General features: G+C 50.8%; 1 protein-coding gene across 1 annotated transcript; it reads left to right on the forward strand.

The window, feature by feature from the left end:
* The first annotated feature begins 9,074 nt into the window (after window positions 1–9,074).
* On the forward strand, window positions 9,075–20,454 carry LOC137761216 (chymosin). The gene is made up of 9 exons (XM_068538119.1): window positions 9,075–9,136; window positions 11,869–12,019; window positions 12,900–13,017; window positions 14,024–14,142; window positions 16,123–16,322; window positions 17,858–17,971; window positions 18,738–18,882; window positions 19,477–19,575; window positions 20,317–20,454. Exons 1-9 carry the CDS (start codon window positions 9,075–9,077, stop codon window positions 20,452–20,454), a joined length of 1,146 nt encoding a protein of 381 aa, XP_068394220.1.
* Window positions 20,455–20,762: the final 308 nt, after the last annotated feature.

Here is a 20,762-nt window from a genome sequence, read left to right on the forward strand (position 1 = left end):
CTCCCTTCGCTCAGCCCATCCTTTCTCCTCTGTGCCTCCTGCTCCAGTTCTGGGCTGGTCCGGGCTGGAGAAACCACTGGTTGGTTCCATCATGGCCCAGGAGTCAGAGACTTTTCTTGAGTTTGGGCTCTGCCCGTGAGTGAAGTGGCTCATCGTGGAGATCAACACTGGCAGTTGCCTGCAGACCTGTCTTATTTTGTCCGCACAGTGTAAAAAATAAATGGTTACCTATATTTAAAAGTTGGTATATTTTCCCCCAAAGCTGCATTTCCTGTATCTCTTAGAAAATGGGAAGTCTGTGACATCCCATTGGGTTCCCACAGTGGCACTAACTGGTGGGAGTGGTAGCCAGCTGTCTGTAGTGGTTTATTTTTTATTTATTTATTTTTTAACATCTTTATTGGAGTATAATTGCTTTACAATGGTGTGTTAGTTTCTGCTGTATAACAAAGTGAATCAGTTATACATATGCATATGTTCCCATATCTCTTCCCTCTTGCATCTCCCTCCCTCCCACCTTCCCTATCCCACCCCTCTAGGTGGTCACAAAGCACCAAGCTGATCTCCCTGTGCTATGTGGCTACTTCCCACTAGCTATCTGTTTTACATTTGGCAGTGTATATATGTCCATGCCACTCTCTCACTTCATCCCAGCTTACCCTTCCCCCTCCCTGTGTCCTCAAGTCCATTCTCTACATCTGCGTCTTTATTCCTGTCCTGCCCCTAGGTTCTTCAGAACCATTTTTTTTTTTAGAAAAAATAGATTCCATATATATGTGTTAGCATACAGTATTTGTTTTAGATTCCATATATATGTGTTAGCATACGGTATTTGTTTTTCTCTTTCTGACTTACTTCACTCTGTATGACAGCCTCTAGGTCCATCCACCTCACTACAAATAACTCAATTTCGTTTCTTTTTATGGCTGAGTAATATTCCATTGTATATATGTGCCACATCTTCTTTATCCATTCATCTGTTGATGGCCACTTAGGTTGCTTCCATGTCCTGGCTACTGTAAATAAAGCTGCAATGAACATTGTGGTACACGACTCTTTTTGAATTATGGTTTTCTCAGGGTATATGCCCGGTAGTAGGATTGCTGGGTCATATGGTAGTTCTATTTTTAGTTTTTTAAGGAACCTCCATACTGTTCTCCATAGTGGCTGTATCAATTTACATTCCCACCAACAGTGCAAGCGTGTTCCCTTTTCTCCACACCCTCTCCAGCACTTACTGTTTGTAGATTTTTTGATGATGGCCACTCTGACCAGTGTGAGGTGATACCTCATTGTAGTTTTGATTTGCATTCCTCTAATGATTAATGATGTTGAGCATCCTTTCATGTGTTTGTTAGCAATCTGTATATCTTCTTTGGAGAAATGTCTATTTAGGTCTTCTGCCCATTTTTGGATTGGGTTGTTTGTTTTTTTGATATTGAGCTGCATGAGTTGTCTGTATATTTTGGAGATTAATCTTTTGTCAGTTGCTTCGTTTGCAAATATTTTCTCCCATTCTGAGGGTTGTCTTTTCATCTTGTTTATGGTTTCCTTTGCTGTGAAAAAGCTTTTAAGTTTCATTAGGTCCCATTTGTTTATTCTTGTTTTTATTTCCACTTCTCTAGGAGGTGGGTCAAAAAGGATCTTGCTGTGATGTATGTCATAGAGTGTTCTTCCTGTGTTTTCCTCTAAGAGTTTGATAGTGTCTGGCCTTACATTTAGGTCTTTAATCCATTTTGAGTTTATTTTCATGTATGGTGTTAGGGAGTGTTCTAATTTCATTCTTTTACATGTAACTGTCCAGTTTTCCCAGCACCACTTATTGAAGAGGCTGTCTTTTCTCCATTGTATATTCTTGCCTCCTGTATCAAAGATAAGGTGGCCATATGTGTGTGGGTTTACCTCTGGGCTTTCTATTCTGTTCCACTGATCTATATTTCTGCTTTTGTGCCAGTTCGGTAGTGGTTTAGACACACCTGAACCCACCACACACATGTCCGGGTCTCCACCACACCTGCCTCAGGGTGGCCACTGGGTGGCTGGGATTTGCATCTGACCTGCAAATAATTTGTTTGGTCCACACAGTGTTGACTGCATCATGCTTAAAATTTTTGGAAGGGAATTAAATTAATTGTATGTTTCTATTTTTTGATATTTACTTTACAAATTAGAATTGGAAACACAATCTCTAGTACCTTATAGGCTCATATTATGTTACATGCTTAATCCATAATTTAGTTAAAGCAAGATTCTTGGTAGAATCTCTGGCAGGTGATTTTTCTTACACCGTCTATCATACTCTCTTGCATTATCTGCCTGGCCCCTGTGGGCTTCTGAGCTCTCTCCTTTTGCCCAGGGTCACTAATCCTCAGGTTTCTCATCCATGAAATGAAGCCCAAGTAGGGTGGAGTAGAAAGATCACAGGTTTTGGAGTCAAACGGGTCCTGGATTGAAATCCTGGCACCACCATATTCTGATCTGGGATCTGGGTAAATGACTTAACTTCGTTAAGCTTCATTTTTCTCATTTGTAAAATATGGGTAATGATATCCACTCTGTATGCCTTTGGTGGTGATTAGAAGAGAGGAGAATAATAATAAAGGCGTACATTTATTGAATGCCTACTGTCCACCAGGCACCTAACATAGGCTCCTTTATCATCACAAAAACCCCACAAGGTAGACGTTTACAGGGATGAGGATGATGAGGTTTGGAGGAGTGGGGATCACATGACCAAGGGTAAGTCTGGGGCACCTGACACACAGTGAGCACTCAAGGACTGAGGGCTGTGTCAGTCTCCTCCAGTTCTGGAAACCCCGTGACTCAGACTCTGGGTCCTTCCCTTTTTACAATGGCGCAGGTCCCTGGGGAACCACTCCAGGGAGGGGCTAGTTTTCCAGATGTTCAAAGAGAGGATGTAACATGTGGAGTTGTCCATCTTTTACATTGTGAGTTTTAAAGAGAAGTATATCACATTTTATATTTGGTTCACAAGAGTGTGTTTCTTTTTTTTTAATTTTTGAATTTTATTTTATTTATTTTTTTATACAGCAGGTTCTTATTAGTCATCAATTTTATACATATCAGTGTATACATGTCAATCCCAATCACCCAATTCAGCACACCACCATCCCCACCCCCCCGCGGCTTTCCCCCCTTGGTGTCCATACGTTTGTTCTCTACATCTGTGTCTCAACTTCTGGCCTGCAAACTGGTTCATCTGTACCATTTTTCTAGGTTCCACATACATGTGTTAATATACGATATTTGTTTTTCTCTTTCTGACTTACTTCACTCTGTATGACAGTCTCTAGATCCATCCACATCTCAACAAATGACCCAATTTCGTTCCTTTTTAAGGCTAATATTCCATTGTATATATGTACCACATCTTCTCTATCCATTCGTCTGTCGATGGGCATTTAGGTTGCTTCCATGACCTGGCTATTGTAAATAGTGCTGCAATGAACATTCGGGTGCACGTGTCTTTTTGAATTACGGTTGTCTCTGGGTATATGCCCAGTAGTGGGATTGCTGGATCATATGGTAATTTTATTTTTAGTTTTTTAAGGAACCTCCATATTGTTCTCCATAGTGGCTGTATCAATTTACATTCCCACCAACAGTGCAAGAGGGTTCCCTTGTCTCCACACCCACTCCACCATTTGTTGTTGGTAGATTTTCTGATGATGCCCATTCTAACTGTTGTGAGGTGATACCTCATTGTAGTTTTGATTTGCATTTGTCTAATAATTAGTGATGTTGAGCATCTTTTCATGTGCTTCTTGGCCATCTGTATGTCTTCTTCGGAGAAATGTCTATTTAGGTCTTCTGCCCATTTTTGGATTGCGTTGTGTGTTTCTTTAATATTGAGCTGAATGAGCTGTTTATATATTTTGGAGATTAATCCTTTGTCCGTTGATTCATTTACAAATATTTTCTCCCATTCTGAGGGTTGTCTTTTCATCTTGTTTATGGTTTCCTTTGCTGTGCAAAAGCTTTGAAGTTTCATCAGGCCCCATTTGTTTATTTTTGTTTTTATTTCCATTACTCTAGGAGGTGGATCAAAAAAGATCTTGCTGTGATTTATGTCAAAGAGTGTTCTTCCTATGTTTCCCTCTAAGAGTTTTATAGTGTTCGGTCTTACATTTAGGTCTCGAATCCATTTTGAGTTTATTTTTGTGTATGGTATTAGGGAGTATTCTAATTTCATTCTTTTGCATGTAGCTGTCCAGTTTTCCCAGCACCACTTATTGAAGAGACTGTCTTTTCTCCATTGTATATCTTTGCCTCCTTTGTCATAGATTAGTTGACCATAGGTATGTGGGTTTATCTCTGGGCTTTCTATCTTGTTCCATTGATCTATGCTTCTGTTTTTGTGCCAGTACCATATTGTCTTGATTACTGTAACTTTATAGTATGGTCTGAAGTCAGGGAGTCTGATTCCTCCAGCTCCGTTTTTTCCCCTCAAGACTGCTTTGGCTATTCGGGGTCTTTTGTGTCTCCATACAAATTTTAAGATGATTTGTTCTAGTTCTGTAAAAAATGCCGTTGGTAATTTGATAGGGATTGCATTAAATCTATAGATTGCTTTGGGTAGTATAGTCATTTTCACAATATTGATTCTTCCAATCCAAGAACATGGTATATCTCTCCATCTGTTGGTATCATCTTTAATTTCTTTCATCAGTGTCTTATAGTTTTCTGCATACAGGTCTTTTGTCTCCCTAGGTAGGTTTATTCCTAGGTATTTTATTCTTTTTGTTGCGATGGTAAATGGGAGTGTTTCCATAATTTCTCTTTCAGATTTTTCATCATTAGTGTATAGGAATGCAAGAGATTTCTGTGCATTAATTTTGTAGCCTGCAACTTTACCAAATTCATTGATTAGCTCTAGTAGTTTTCTGGTGGCATTTTTAGGATTCTCTATGTATAGTATCAAGTTTCTTTTTTTTTTTTTTTTTAAGAGCTCCTGACTTATTTATTTATTTATTTATTTATATATTTTTGCTGTGTTGGGTCTTCGTTTCTATGCGAGAACTTTCTCTAGTTGTGGCAAGTGGGGGCCACTCTTCACCGCGGTGCGCGGGCCTTTCACTATCGCGGCCTCTCTTGTTGCGGGGCACAGGTTCCAGTCGCGCAGGCTCAGTAGTTGTGGCTTATGGGCCTAGTTGCTCCACGGCATGTGGGATCCTCCCAGACCAGGGCTCGAACTCATGTCCCCTGCATTGGCAGGCAGATTCTCAACCACTGCGCCACCAGGGAAGCCCAACGACCCAAGTTTCAATCCCAGCTCCGTTTATCATTAGCTGAGTGATATTGAAAATTAGTTAAGCTTTCTAAGCTCCTGTTTGCTCATCTGTAACATGGAGACCTTTTAAAAGAGTAAGTGCATGGTGCCTGACACTAACTAAGCACATGCTGCGTGGGATAGGCTTTTAGTGTGGCTGAATAATATTTTTAGGTACTGATTTATGATTTAAAAAAAAAAATCCTCTCATTTTTCTCCTTTCTCTTTTCTTCAGGAAAGGAAAAGCCAGCTTTACCTTTCTTTGCCTCAGGGAAGATGTGGGCAGGGCAGAAAGCAGAAGGGACCTGCAGGGTTTCCAGGTCAGGATGTGTTTCTCCTGAAGCCCTGGGGGAATTTGGGGCTCCTCAGAGGGTGTAGAAGGCAGAGGTAGGGGAGTCAGGCAGATTCTGAGCGGCGGGGACCTGGATCCTGCTTCCTGTCAGTGGCGCAGGTAGGTGGCAAGATCAGGGTGCAGTGGCCACGTGGCCTGTCTGGGGGACTATGACCGTGGCAGCTTCCAGAAGGCTGGGGACTCAGGTGAGACACGGAGGCCACAAGGGCCCAGGCAGGGACAAGGAAAGACCACAGGGCACTGCCGCCCACCCACGCCCCTGTAAACTTGGTGGGCTGGAGAGTCACGTGTGCCAAAGCACATCTGTGGGGCACTGTGCAAAAATGGCTAAGGTTAATTTGCCCCTCAGTCTGGAGGGCTCGGGGCACAGTGCAGAAATTCAATTGATTCATAGAGCACAAAAAGAACTGCTGCTGTGGACACATCTGAGATTCAGACCAGCTCCATGAGCTTGTAAATCCCACATTTCACAGATGAGGAACCGAGGCCGGGGAATGATTGAAATGTTCAAGGTCACACAACCGCAGTTGCTATGCCTCCTACTTGTAGAAGGCCTAACAAACAGCAGCCCTGGACTCTCTTATCTTTGACCCTCACATGACCCTCTCAGTGTCATTGTCTCTACCCTACAGAAGAGGAAACTGAGGCACACAGAAGTAAAGGGATTTGCTCAAGGTCACAATACCATGTGGCAGACCCAGAGTTCAAGCCCAGGGTAATTACACATGGAGACCCAGGATTCAAGCCCAGCATCATCCCACATGTACTTTACAGAAACCACGCTCCCCTGCCAACTAGCCCTTGCAGAGGAGGTGTCTGGCCCTTTGGATCACAGCAGGGTCACATGCCAGGGCCAATCTGTCCTCCGCCCGACTGTGGCTCCCTGGGGGTGGAGATGACACCAGCTGCACGTCTCTGTCCAGTGTGAGGCCATAAGAGATTCTCAGGATGAGTTGAGTTGGTGTTGTTGCCGCTCATGTCTGAGTGGAGGTCACAAGGTTGGGTACCCAGGAAAGGCTGTCCCTGGGCCCTGATTTTGTTTGAGCCACTTTTGTGGGTCAGTTCCCAGACTCAAGGAATCTAGACCAAGGGGAGTCGTTCCCACCTGGCTCTGGGTACCCAGTGATGAAATCTTATCGTGGCTTTTCTAAAAGCTTTTTGCAGTTTTTGGCCTGCTTCCCGGGGATAAACAGTCCTAACATCCTGTGCAGTCTCGGGCAGCCTTCCTGATAGCGTGCACTTGAATGCTGTTAGAATGATCCCAATCTTGTGAATAAACACGGAGAAACCAGTGCTTTGGTTCTTGCCTTTGAGGGTCACATTGCTGAGGGAGAGGGGGCTGAGCCTGACTTCCAAGACTCATTGTCCAGTAGTGTTTGCTGCAGGGTCAGGCTGGGCCACTGGTGACATGGAGCGGGGTGGTACAGCACTCTTGTCTGATGTGCTGACCCCTGCAGGTCCCAGCCCCAGATGCTACCAATGGGCCCATTGCTCATAAGTATGGCTGTCCCAAGGAATGTCCAGAAGTTGAGAGGAGTGAGCTAGAAGCAGTGCTGCCTCAGACTCGACATTGTAAACTCATGAACTTCCCACAGCCTGTCGGGCCCTGTGGTATAGTGTAGAGCATCAGACCAAGAGTCTTGTGGCCGTTCAAGCTCTTCTTCCTTACGGGCAAGCCCTTTAACCTCTCTGAGCCTCCATCTCCTCATCTGCAGGACACAATAAAGATGTGGCCTGCTATTTATTCCTCAAGAGTGGCGGCAAGACCATTCATTCATTCATTTGCTTAACCAAGCATTTATTGAGCATCTACTATGTGGCATGCTGGGTGCTGATGTCTGGGAGGAAACACCAGTCGGATGCAGGGCCACTGGGACAGGACACACAGGCTCTGCCTGGCCTGGCAGGGCAGCATTCTCGGGGAAGGAAATGGGAAACTAGCTGTACCATTAGGTGGCATTTTTTTTCTCTCTGCTTCCCTGGTTTTGGAAAGCGAGGGTGCCTTAATGATGTCGTGAGGGTGCTTTTGGAAAGCTGGATGTGCCCATGGCTGCTTCCTGGGGCCTGAGAAGCAGCAGCATCCTGGGCTCCTGGGAAAGGATGTGAGGGTGGGCATTGCCATGGCCAGGGTGGGGTCTGCCTGTCCTCCTCAGGCCTGTCATAAAACACTCAGATTCCCTGTCGACTGGCCTCCTGAGGCCCTTACAAGTCAAATACAGGAGCTTCTGGATCTGCTCCTCCCGGACCACCCCCTGCCCATGTCCGGGGCCCACCACATGCTCACCTCTTCAGCTGCCCAACCTGCCCTCTCTGTTCCAGGTCCATGCTTCCCTCTTCCACACCACCAGGCCTCCCTCACTTTGCAGACGTCTGTCCTACAGGGTTGGGTGGCTGGCACTCTGGTCTCCCTCACACCTGTGGTCCCAAAGCCCCTGCCTTATTCTGACTTGAGCCTGAGCTTCCGGTTCATAGCCTCCCCTCACTCCTGGGATGTGACTTCCACTTCTGTGGCTAAGTCTTTGTTTTCCTTTTTTGCCCTAATTCTCTCCCAGGCTACAGGCCTGAGAGCATATCTGGCCAATCTGGCTTGGACCCTGGGGCCCCCTCCTCATCACAAGCCCCTGCATGTGTGCCTATGAGAAGCTCTTCTGGGTCCTCTGTGTGTGGCTTAGATGTGCTTAACCTGTTCCCCAAACCTGACCATCATGTCATAGCTTCCTCCTTCCCCTCCATGTGTGGCACGTGCTTGCCCTCCCCGTTTACCCTCCTCAGGCCTCCCAACTGCTCATGGGATCTGGTGTCTACTCCCTCTCCTTCCCAATGCCCTTCCAACATGGAACAAAGGGCCACACCCTGGGGGAGCAGGAATCTTGGATCTGTGTCTCTCTTAGATGGAGATGACAGACTGAACAAGCACTCTCGGCCTCAGATGCCACTTGGGGAGTAGACTGAGTGGACCCTGGAAACCTGGGCTGGGAGGACTGGGCAGGGAGACTCCAGGGTAGGGCCGGCTGGGGCTCCCGTGAAGTCAGGCCCAGGGACGGGAGGCAGCTAGGGCAGGAAGGGGCTCATTGGGAACAGGCCTCTTTACAGACCATAAGGTGGGACATGAGATAGGGCTCTGGCGGTGGCTCCACCTGTGTAAGCCCAAGAAGTCCTGTTTGAAAGGGGAAATCAGATCAGGAAGGTGTGAGTGACATTTCGTGGCCTGAAGATCAGGCATGTGTACGCTTCAGCTTTGAAGTCCCCGGAGTGGCCCTTATCAGAGCAGGTGTTGTGTAGTCTGGGTGCTATCTTAATGTGTTTGTGGAGTGGCCTGAATTTCGGGGCTATCTCTGCAGCCTGGGCTCCCAGCCAGAGGGAGCCCCGCATTCTCTATAAAGGCTGTGGGAGTGGGCACTGGCTAGAGCGGTGGCCAGACCCAGGTCCAGGATGAGGTGTCTCGTGGTGCTACTTGCAGTCCTCGCTCTCTCCCAGGGCACTGGGATCACCAGGTGGGTGTCAGGCCCCAGGGGAGGGGGTGGGCATAGCATGCATCGGCTCTGTGTGAGTCTCTCCACGGTCTTCCAGCCATTGTTCCCCGGGGGAGTCCTCAAGGAAATGCTGCAGTTTCCCAAGATAGTCGCTCCCGGTCAGTCTTTTATTTTTTAAAAGGAACTCCTTTATTTATTATTTATTTATTTATTTATTTTTGGTTGTGTTGGGTCTTCGTTTCTGTGCGAGGGCTTTCTCTAGTTACGGCAAGCGGGGGCCACTCTTCATCGCGGTGCGCGGGCCTCTCACTGTCGCGGCCTCTCTTGTTGTGGAGCACAGGCTCCAGACGCGCAGGCTCAGTAGTTGTGGCTCACGGGCCTAGTTGCTCCGCGGCATGTGGGATCTTCCCAGACCAGGGCTCAAACCCGTGTCCCCTGCATTGGCAGGCAGATTCTCAACCACTGCGCCACCAGGGAAGCCCCCAGTCAGTCTTGCCTTTGTGTTTTGGGCTTTTCCCTCTAAAGCGTTCTGTTACTTTCTTCAGGGCGTGGTGAACGAGAACAGGGGGTCAGATGGGCTGCCTGGGAGATTAAGGGCATGGCTTCTGGAGTTAAACTGCCTGCAATTTGATCCCCAGCTCCATCACTAACGTAACTCTCTAACACCACTTAACATAAATTTGTAAAATTAGGATGACAGAAATATCCATTTTATGGGGTTGTCATGAGGGGTATATGAGTTAGTATTTGTAAAATGCTCTGAACAGTGCCTGGCACATTGTAAGAGCTATGTGTGTATCTGTTAAACAAAATAAAGTTCTCTTTATTTTGTCCAAATCCTTTGTGGGTGAAGTTCCCAGGTTCTCCTCCCAAAATAATAACTGATATTTATGGAGCTGCTTGCTACTAGGTGCCAGACACTTAACTAGGTCTTTACCTATACTATCACTAAGCCTCAGGGGTTAGGTAGATATATTATTTGCATTTTACAGATGAGGAAACTGTTGTTCAGGGAGGGTCCCTGAGCTGCCCAAGGCCACATGGTTAAAAATGGAGGAGACAGGACTCGGTCCCAGGTGGTCCCAGTCTTGGTCCCAGACTCTTGCCAGTGACGTCACACTACCTCTGGTTCCCAGGTTCGAGCCCTGTCAAGGCCTGAGCCCAGGGAAACCTGAATCCATCCCTGGGAAGCAGGATCCCTAAAAAGAGGTCCAGTGTCTTTGACAAGTGGGGGCTGCTTGTGGTGGTCCTGAAAGTGGAGTTCTTCCAAGTGTCCGGCATCTGGTGGCCTCAGCACAGGCCTGGAGGCAGGAGTGGGTGGAAGTTTCGTGGTGGTTGGAGCCTGTGTTCAGGGCAGCCATAGTGGGGCGGTGGACTGCCTTTGATGCTCGCTTGCCCTGAGGGAGGCTCTCTGGGTCTTGTGTTGTGATGGGGCAGCTCAGCAGAGTTGCAGTTATTAGTGTGGGAGTCGACAGGCACTCAGCCAGTGGATCTTGTAGCCAGTGAGAACCAGAGCTGGAAAAAGCAGAAAGCACTGGGGGCTTGGACATGGGAAAGGACTGCTGTGGGCTTGCTCCCAGGAGCTCAGTCCAGCCTCCTTCCTTTTGGGCTGAAGTTCTTTTCTATCATCAGAGACAAAGGCTGAGAAATGTCTCGAGATCCTTTCATTTATAGATCAGGTCCCAGCTGAAGTCACACCTGAGGGCTGGGGGTGGGAGGCGCTAGACGAGAGACCATAACTCACATATGAGGTTGTTCCATGTGGGAGCCATTTGGGACATGAACAACATGAGAAAACCCATTTTCTTTATGGGTCTTAAAGCTGCTGCCATTTTATTACTCTCAGAGCACTTTCACACCTGTAGTCTCCAGTTGTCCTTAAAATAGGCCCACGGAGGAGGACCATGTGACTCCTAGAGCTGGGAGGGACATTGGGAACCATCACACTCCAGTCCTTCAATCTGCAGGAGAGGAAACTAAGAGCCGGCGAGGTTAAGCCACTCAGTTGGTCCACAGCAGGGCCCCGAGACGGCTGGAAAGGAAGAGATAATCCATTTTGCGGAGAAGAAGCTGAAGCCCTGAGGGCTTTGGGGAGACCAGGTCTTGAACCAGCTTCTGCTGTTTTCCTTCTTGATTCTCTTCCTGCTGATCTGCCTCCATCACACAACATCTAAATTCTAACCAAGTTCCCTGGGGACCACACTCTGTGCTGAAACCCTCTGAAGAATTTCCACCCATGTTAGGCTGCCCAGAGAGCAGAGAACAGGGGTTGGCAAAGGGTAGGAGCGTTGTCATAGCATTTTCCAGGGTGTGCGGGACACCGTTTTTCTCTCCAGACAGTATGCTTCTGGAGGGTAAGACTGTACCCTTTTCCCCATTGTGTCCCCTGTGCCCCATACGGTGCCCGGCACATAGTAGGTCCACAGTAAGAATTGGAGACTGAATGAGAATACGCTTAGTGTCTTTCAAACCTTGGACTTGCAAAACTCATTAGCGGGTTATAAAATACATCGATTGAGTCTCCACCAGCATTAAAAAAGAGAAAGGAGTAGGAAATGTCAGAGTGCATTGCATTTAGTAAGGGCTGGCGTGGATTTGTGAACTGATGTAGAATACAATTTTTATTGTACTTCAGGTTATGGTACAAGATTGGGGGAGTGGCTTATGGAGCCCAGAGCCTCTGGGCACTTCTCCGAGGCTGGGCAGCCCTGTGGAGGTGCCCACCTCATCACTAATTCTTCCCCTCTCCTCAGGATCCCTCTGCACAAAGGCAAACCCCTGAGAAAGGCACTAAAGGAGCATGGGCTCCTGGAGGACTTCCTGCAGAAACACCAGTCTGCCGTCAGCAGCAAGTACTCCAGCTTCGGGGAGGTGGCCAGCGAGCCCCTGAGCAGCTACCTGGATGTGAGTGGCTCTGCCTGCCTTCCCGTAATGATTCCCACACAGTGTGTTGGCTGCCCCCTGCCTCCTTCCTTCTTTCAGGGTCATGGCGCCCCAGGGGATGTGAGGCCGTCTCCCACCCCTCAGTATCTCCCAGGGGCCAGCAGGTCCTGTAAAACCAATCCCTCCACCTCAGACGACCTTCCTGCGGACAGCCTCCCTCGGGGGTACATGGTCTGCTCCCAGATCCAACCTCATGCCTGCATTTCTGGGCCCAGGGAACCCATGTCTTGGGCTGGGCTTGGCAGGGAGGGGGCAGCTGGTGCCCACTCTCAGCTGCCTGGGACATGGCAGGAGTGCCCCCTGTGCCCTCTTCCTTTTTGGAGACTGTCTCTCTCATCTGTCACTCTTGGCAGTAAACAACCTGCTGTTTTTCTCTTCTGTGCCCTCGTTTCCTTATCTAGGTCATCCCCATCCCCGCCCCAGCCCCAGTACTGACCCGTGGGGACAGCGGGAAAGGAGGGGTGGCCAGGACAGCTCGGGTCTGGGGTCTGTACCTAACTGGTGCCCCATCACTATGTCCCTGCCCCTGGCAGGGTGGCCCAGGCTCCCTACCAGACAGTGCTTACCTTTTGGTCCAGTGTACGCTTTGGGGGCTGATTCCAGCAGTGGATGTAGGGTTTGCGGGAGGGGCAAGCCAAACATGGCTGGGGTCGGAGCTCAGCGTGGGGACCGGGGATGAAGAACTCCCCCAGGGATCCTCCTTCCGTTTCTTCCCACTCAGCCTCCTAGGTCTGTGGGCAGAAAGCACGGGGCCTACAGAACTGAACAGGCTCCGTGCCGAGCATCAGCCCTCACCCCCCTGCGGTGCTCCCTGCCCTCACCCAGTGCTGTCTGTCCTCAGAGTCAGAACTTTGGGAAGATCTACATTGGGACCCCGCCCCAGGAGTTCACTGTGGTGTTTGACACGGGCTCCTCCGACCTCTGGGTGCCCTCTGTCTACTGCAAGAGCGATGCCTGCCGTGAGTGACCCCCCTGCCCTGCCCACCCCTCTGCTCTGCCAGCCACGGTCAGCGTGGCTGGGGGAAAACGCAGGGGGAAGGAGAGCTTTCTTGGACATGCCCAGCCTCTCTCAACCCTTGCAAATGGCCACAGCCTGGGAAGGTGTGCAAATCACAGGCTGATGTATAAAGCACCAGCGAGAAATGAGGGAACTTTGCTTTTTTCCTTTTTTTTTTTGGCTCTATTAGGAGCCAAGGCAGACTCCTTTCCCTCCCGGGTCCTCAGTTTTTCTTTCTATAAAATGGGGCTACAACATGCCAGTGGGTCCTGGGAGAATGAAGTGAGAGGTACTGAGTAAACTTTTTTGTTGTTGTTGTTGTTTTTTTTTGGCTGAGTTTTTTTGGGTCTTCGTTGCTGTGCGAGGGCTTTCTCTAGTTGCGGTGTGTGGGCTTCTCATGGCGGTGGCTTCTCTTGTTGCGGAGCACGGGCTCTAGTTGCGCGGGCTTCAGTAGTTGTGGCACGCGGGCCTAGTTGCTCCGAGGCATGTGGGTTCTTCCCGGACCAGGGTGCGAACCCATGTCCCCTGAACTGGCAGGCGGAATCCTAACCACGGCGCCACCAGGGAAGCCCCTGAGTAAACATTTAATATATGTAAATAATTTATTTCTCCCACAATCCTGGGAGGTTGGTGCTCTTTTTATCCCCATTTACCAGGTGAGGAAGCCAATGTTTAGCGAAGCAAAAAGAGTTGTGGGAAATTACAAAGCTGGTAGAAGCCGGTCTCGGGAAACCACAGGGATGGTTTTCTTCTTCCTTTTTTTTGTTTGAGAGCTACGAAGGTAGCGCTGGGGGTCAGAGAGTTGGGTTGAGCAGCAAGGAATAATTTTCTTGCTTATTTTCAGTAGAGAGAATCATTAGTATTTAGACGATATTCTTACAAGACCTGGTGAGGATTCAGCTCCCACTGGCACTGTCGAGTGGTGAGAAGTTGCTACAGGCCCCGCTAACCCTGAGTCTGTGTTCCAGAAAATCACCACCGCTTCGACCCAAGCATGTCGTCCACCTTCCAGAACCTGGGCAAGCCCCTGTCCATCCAGTACGGCACGGGCAGCATGCAGGGCTTCCTGGGCTACGACACCGTCACTGTGAGTGGGGCTTGGGGCCAGCCAGCCCTCGCCTTCCCCCCCAACCAGCCACTCTCCCACCCAGACACCCAGGCTCTGGGCTGTGCCCCACCTGACAGGCTTCTCTGGGTCCGGTTTCCATCCTCCTAACCCTTCTCTCACTTGACCTTGCCATAGTGAGTCCTGAATCCTGAGTCTGTGCCAGTTCTGAGTTCTTCAGCGCCACGTGTGTGATCTCATTTTAAATTTAGTTCTTTCAACAGCCCTTTGAGGAAGGTATTCTCATCCCCATCGTTCAGATGAGGGACCCGAGGCTCAGATGAGCTGATAACTTGCCTGAAGTCGCACAGCTGGGTGACGATGGGAGCTGAGTGTCAGACCCACGTCTCCGACTCTCTGGGCTTGACCTCACTCTGGATCAGTCATAGAGCAGCATCTTCTTCCGTGTCAGAGAGCCTCTGTGCCCTCTGGACAAGGGCTCCCCTTGCTCTTGTTCCTTTCTGGCTTCTGAAGTACTTAATACAGTGGCCAGCACATAGTAAGCGCCCAATACATGTTCACATCTTTCTTTTCGTCCTCATCCACCATCTAAGGTTAAAAATCAAGCAGCATCCCTTGGTGCTCTTCACCTTGATCTGCCTTTAGTTCTTCCCGGGGTCTGGCTGAAGTCTTTTCTACTTCAAGCCCAAAAGGACACAGCCCTTCTCTGCTGACAGCCCTCTCCTCAGCTTCTTCCCTTGGCTGGGCAGTTGCCCTCCCAGCTCAGGCCTCCCCAAGAGTCAGCACCAGAGCCCCTGGCTGAGGTGGCCCAGCAGACAGACCTCTGGAAGGCTGATTCCCCTGCCGAGGTTTTGCTATTTTCTGCTATTTTGGGTTCTGGGGGGAAAACCTGCATCTTCACGGAGGAGCTGGCCCTTGCTGTGGGCCTGAGCCATGGTGCATCTTGCTGTCTTCGCTCACCCACCTTGGGCAGGGGGTGGGAGAGAGAGGCTCAGGGGTCAGGACCTCCCTCCCCGCTGCCACCCACAGAAGTCTCACATGAAGTGAGAATGAGTGGGGCACCCAAGGAAGAGAAAGATCTGTGTGGGTGGAGCAGGGTGAGCTAAGGGAGCAGAGGAGGGAGAGGAGGGGTGAGAAGCAGGACCAGAGCATGAGGGACTCTAGGACACAGGTTTCACCCTGAATACCTTCAGGTGCCTCTGGAGCAAGGGGTGACATGATGACGTCCACTCTCAATTTCGCTTTGGCTGCCTGTGTGGACGATGGGTTATAAGGGGACAGAGTAGAAGCAGGAGGCCTGGTGGGTCGCTGTGGGAGCTCAGAATAGGCTAGTGGACGCGTCAGCCTTCCAGGGAAGTGGGCAGGTTGATAGGACACTTCTTCGCAGAGTGCCGATAAAAGTTCACTGATCATACATTTACTAAGTGCTCGATAAATGTTCAGCATTCATGTTCTTTAGTCTAAGCACTGCCTTGCGATGCAGGTGTTATTATTCCCTGTAACAGATGAGGAGATTGAAGCTCAGAGAGGTACTTGTCCAAGGTCACACAGCACACGACAGAGCAAGGATGCACAGCGGGATCTTTTTAGATGCAAACTGCGTGCGTGTTCTTTCTGTCCATCATGCTGCTCCCACGGCTCTTCCCTGGGAGATGCCCTGGTGCAGCAGCTGATGGGAGGGCTTCAGGCTGGCAGAGGGCCTTGGAGCGTCCCTCGTTTTACGCCCTTCTTTGGGCTCACCCCCAACTTCTGCGCCATGAGCCCTGCTGTCCGCACCCCCAGCCATGCTCTCTCTTCCCCTGCCACCCAGTCCCCTGCCTCATCAGACCAGTTCCCTCAAAACCACAGCACAGAGCTGGGAAAGGAGGCTTTTCTCTCTTAAGCTCACATAACTACGCTGCCTAAAAGAGGGAGGGCGGGCTGGCAGAGCCCGACCCTCGACCTTTCTGGGTCCTCTGCCTGCAGGGCCCCCTGGTGGAGGTCACTCTGCCTTTCTTGCAGGTCTCCAACATTGTGGACCCCCAGCAGACTGTGGGCCTGAGCACCCAGGAACCTGGTGACGTCTTCACCTACTCCGAGTTCGATGGGATCCTGGGACTGGCCTACCCCTCCCTCGCCTCTGAGTACTCGGTCCCCGTGTTTGACAACATGATGAACAGGCACCTGGTGGCCCAAGACCTGTTCTCGGTTTACATGGACGGGTAAGAGCTGCGCCCAGCGTGGGCTGGACTTCCACGTCCTGGCAGGGACTGTCGCCTGAGGAGTGTCCACCCCGTGGGGACACTGCAACACAAGGGTAGTCACCGGCATCCAAGCAAACCTCTCCTTGCTTCCAGGCACATCCAACCTCCTGTCTAAAGGTCCCCAGCAGGGTCACTGACGCAGCCAGAGTCCACCGGGCCAGAATTCGACTTTCATTTCTGGCATGTAAAAAAGGAAGCCTGAATCCATCTCTGCATAGGGGCTTTTAACCTCTTTTCTTCCAAAGCGGCAGGCCTCAGTAATCATTTATTGATGTCACTGAGACTCACAGATGTTTAGAGCAGGCTCTAAAGGAGTCCAACCTTCTCCTTTCAATATGCAGGCAACTGAGGCCCGGGCGGGATGGTCACCCTCAAACTGGTGGACGAGCCATGTCTGGGGCCCAGGGCTCCTGACTCCCAGACCAGTGTTCCCCACTCTACCCTCCTGATGGGGCAGCTCTGCTAGACAGAGGGGTGGGTGGCAGGGCTGGCAGAAGGGAACCACACCCAGGAGAAGGAGCTGGGTAACCCAGGCAGGGGGTAAATAGGTGCATTCATTCATTCATTTACTCAGTAGATATTTATGGGCCCTTACTATGTGCAGGGGCTGTGCCAGGAGACGGGGATACATCAGCAAACAGGACAAACTGGGAGTCAACTTTTTAGCAGGGGAAACGGACAACACACATGTCATAATTACGTATACAATTATGATGACAGTTGTGATGAGAGCACTCCCTGCAGGGGAGATCTGCATGTACTGAAGTCTTAATAGTAACAGGCAGCCCAGTCTGACGAAGTATGTGTGTGGAGAGTGGCCAGGGGAAGCTTCGCTGAGGCCTGAGTGGGTGATATACAGGTGAGACAAAGGGATGGCACATTTTAGGCAGTGGGGTGGCATGTGTCAGAGCCCGGAGGTGGGATGGAGTTTGATGAGGCCAAGGAACAAGAGCTGCAGAGTGAGAAGCTGGTAACCCGCAGTGTGCCAGTGTTTCCTGGTCATGAGACAGAGTCCCAGAAGGAACAGAGAGGAGAGGGTTTGGGCTGGGGTGGCAGTTTTCATCCAGAGCATGTGGGACCTCGCTGAAGACCCCTTCCCCTACTCGAGGCCAAAGGGCTGGGGGCAGAAAGCCTTGAGTGGTGGGGGGCAGGGACACAGTGGCCTGAGCAGAGCCTGGCAGGCACATGACCTCCTACTTCCTGACCTCCCCTCCCACAGTAATGACCATGCTCTGGGCTCTAGTGCTGCCTCAGCCTGGGTGGGTGCTGCAGAATTCAGAGAGAAAGGATGCTGCAGCTGATATCAAAGAAAAGCCTCGAGTACCGGGAAGGTGGGGGAGCTCATGTGAAGCCTTTGGGGTGGAGGTGGGTGTTGGGGGCCGGGAGGACAGTGCGGCAGGGTCTGAATCGCATCTAACCCTGTGTGGGGCTGGGCTACCTCCTCACAGAGCCAGGGTGTCGGAGTCCCACATCATGACTTTCCTTGGTTTCAGGAATGGCCAGGAGAGCATGCTCACGCTGGGGGCCATTGACCCGTCCTACTACACAGGATCCCTGCACTGGGTGCCTGTGACCTTGCAGAAGTACTGGCAGTTCACCTTGGACAGGTGGGTGAGTGGCAGCTGTGGCCCCGCCAGAGGCTGCCCCCAGGTGTGGGGATGTGAGGGTCTGGGTGTCAGTCCGGTAGCTGGTAAGACCATCACGTTAGCGTATGAATCAGATGCTCCAAGGCCAAGTGTCTTTGTCAGTGAGGACCTAAACCTTCACTTACACTTGATTAATAAGATTAGCTGTGCTTATCCAGCACCGAGACCTGCCAGGCATTGCGCTGGGTGAGGATATGACTGCCTGGCTTAGTCCTCACTAGAGCCCTGTGAGGGTGGCGCTGTGATTATCCTCATTTTGTAATTTACTAACATCGACTTTGAACCTCACGACCATTTTCCCTTGAGGAAATCAAAAACAGGGTGGTTAATGTACCCATTTTGTAGATAAGAAGCCTGAGTGTAAGAAGACTGGGGAATTTGCAGCAAATAAATGGCAGGGGAAAGCTTGAAACCAGATCTTTGGGCAACCAGTGTGGTACTCATTCCACCCCTTAATGCCCGTGACTTTGCTGTTTCATTGACGTTTCTGTCCCATAGAAGGTCAGGTGGCCTCCACTGAGCCACTGAGTTGGGAGAAAATGGTTTCGGGTCTTTTCTCTGAGTTCAGGAAGTTATGGGGGCTCCAGAAAGGAGCCCAAAGAAAAGGATCTGGGGTGGCTGGACTTCCTTCCTGCCAAGGATCCTGGCAGGGGAGGCTAGGAGGGACCCAGGGCGGTAGGGGTGGATGATGATTGTGCTGCGAGGCCATCCTATTTCCCCTCTGCAGTGTCACCATCGGCGGTGTGGTGGTGGCCTGTGATGGTGGCTGTCAGGCCATCCTGGACACGGGCACCTCCATACTGGTCGGGCCCAGCAGTGACGTCCTCAACATCCAGATGGCCATCGGAGCCACACAGAACCGGTATGGTGAGGTGAGGCCAGACCCTTATCCTCACCTCCCCAGACCCCCCTGAAGAGGGAACTCCTTTGCACATGGAAGAAATGACAAAGAGAAATGGTGAGGGGTTTGGGATTCCTGCAGGGGTTGGGATTTCTTGGGAGGCCTTCAAGATGGCCTGGCTTTTCTAGCTTCGGCTCACTTGCTGTTGGAGGTCCCATGTCTCTTGCAGTGGCTGCAATCTGACTTCCTGTCGCCAGGGAGGGTCATACATCCCTGACTCACTGAGCTTTGCTGCGCCCTCTTGTACCCCTCCACCCATGGGTCTCCCCTCTTCCTCCCTGACAGCTAAGTGCTCTCAGTGTCCTTGGGAGCTCTGGCTGGGCTTGGAGGGGAAATGTCGAGGCAAACAACTCCTTGTCTTGAGCTGGTGTCTGTCCCTGGGCTGGTCCCCATCAGTGTGACTCCTTTGAGGTCTAAGGACCTCCCTGGGGTCCTCTGAGTAGCAGGTCCCTCCCCACTTCTTGGCTGCAGTGCAGAGGAAGAGGTCCCACCTGGGACTTTCTCTGCTTCTGGCAGTCAGATCACACCCATGGTCCTTCTAAGAGGACCTCCCTCTGGTCTTTAGTTTGACATCGATTGCGGCAGCCTGAGCAGCATGCCCACGGTGGTCTTTGAGATCAACAGCAGAATGTACCCACTGACGCCCTCCGCCTACACCAACCGGGTATGAGTCTCCGGAGAGGAAGCCTGGGCTCACCCAGCTCCCCTCCTCCCTCCTGGCAACTCAGCACATTGGTGATAAGTGGCATGGGCTAGATGGAGAGAGCAGGACGTGCATTTAGACCACCTGGCCTTTCAGAGTGGGGCCTGTTGTCCTTGGGCCTCATTTGTGGCTGCAGCAGCCTCATCCTGGGAGAAATGGTGCAGACAGGAAGGACCAAGCCCGGCGGCCTGAGGGAGGGTGGGATGGGCGGGACCACAGCCACCCATAGGAACCTCCATCCACTGCGCTAGCTTCTAAGCCCTGGGGCCTAGGGCTTTGTCTGGGATTTTTCTTGATAACCTGGGCTTTGTGGGGACCCAACCCTCATCCCTACTGCCCTGCTGGCTTCAGCTTTGACCTAATCCTGAGCACCCCGAACTGTCAAGGTCTTGGGTCCCCAGGCCTGTTCTGGCTGGTCACCAGGGCCGTAGGTGCTGAGAGCAGGAGGGCGGGGGGTTGGGGAGGACCAGTGAGGGGGAATGGGGAGGGGGCCCACCAGGTGATCTTGGATCTGACACTTCATTTCTGAATGTCAATTTTTTCATCTGTTGAGTAGATGAATCTGATACTTGCTTGCTTAGCTCAGAAGGTGATTTCAAAGGTGAGAGGAAACAATAGATGAGAGAGTGATTGGGGGTGGGGTCCGGAGAGGCACAGCAACTGGGGTTGGGACCAGCTTCATGTCGGCCTTCCCTTTCCCAGGACCAGGGCTTCTGCACCAGTGGCTTCCAGGGTGAAAATAATTCCCAGCAGTGGATCCTGGGGGATGTCTTCATCCGGGAGTATTACAGCGTCTTTGACAGGGCCAACAACTGCGTGGGGCTGGCCAAGGCCGTCTGATGGCACCGCTGACCAAGAGCCTCGCTGTCCCCAAACACACGCACATACACACATGCACCCGCACGCATGCACACACACATGCACACACACATGCACACACATAGGTGAGGTTTTCAAGCAGACGGTTCTCAATAAATACTACGTCTCTGCAAAGCCTGGCTTCCTTTGGGGCTGAATCCCTGCACCGCTCTGGGGGTGGGATGTGACAGTCACGTGGTGTGTTCGGCAGAACTGGGGCCACATGGGTAGGGGAGCACTGGGGACACTGTTGATGGATGGAGACTTTCACAAGGGAATTGGCCATTTCA

This window comes from Eschrichtius robustus, chromosome 3 (genome assembly GCF_028021215.1).
Source record: "Eschrichtius robustus isolate mEscRob2 chromosome 3, mEscRob2.pri, whole genome shotgun sequence".
NCBI classification, from domain to species: domain Eukaryota; kingdom Metazoa; phylum Chordata; class Mammalia; order Artiodactyla; family Eschrichtiidae; genus Eschrichtius; species Eschrichtius robustus.

Excerpts from the sequence above, each read along its gene's own strand:
- LOC137761216 (XM_068538119.1), top strand. The coding sequence starts at position 9,075 with ATGAGGTGTCTCGTGGTGCTACTTGCAGTCCTCGCTCTCTCCCAGGGC. Across the intron at positions 9,137-11,868 it reads CAGGGCACTGGGATCACCAG|GATCCCTCTGCACAAAGGCA; the intron begins GTGGGTGTCAGG and ends CCCTCTCCTCAG. Across the intron at positions 17,972-18,737 it reads TGGCAGTTCACCTTGGACAG|TGTCACCATCGGCGGTGTGG; the intron begins GTGGGTGAGTGG and ends TCCCCTCTGCAG.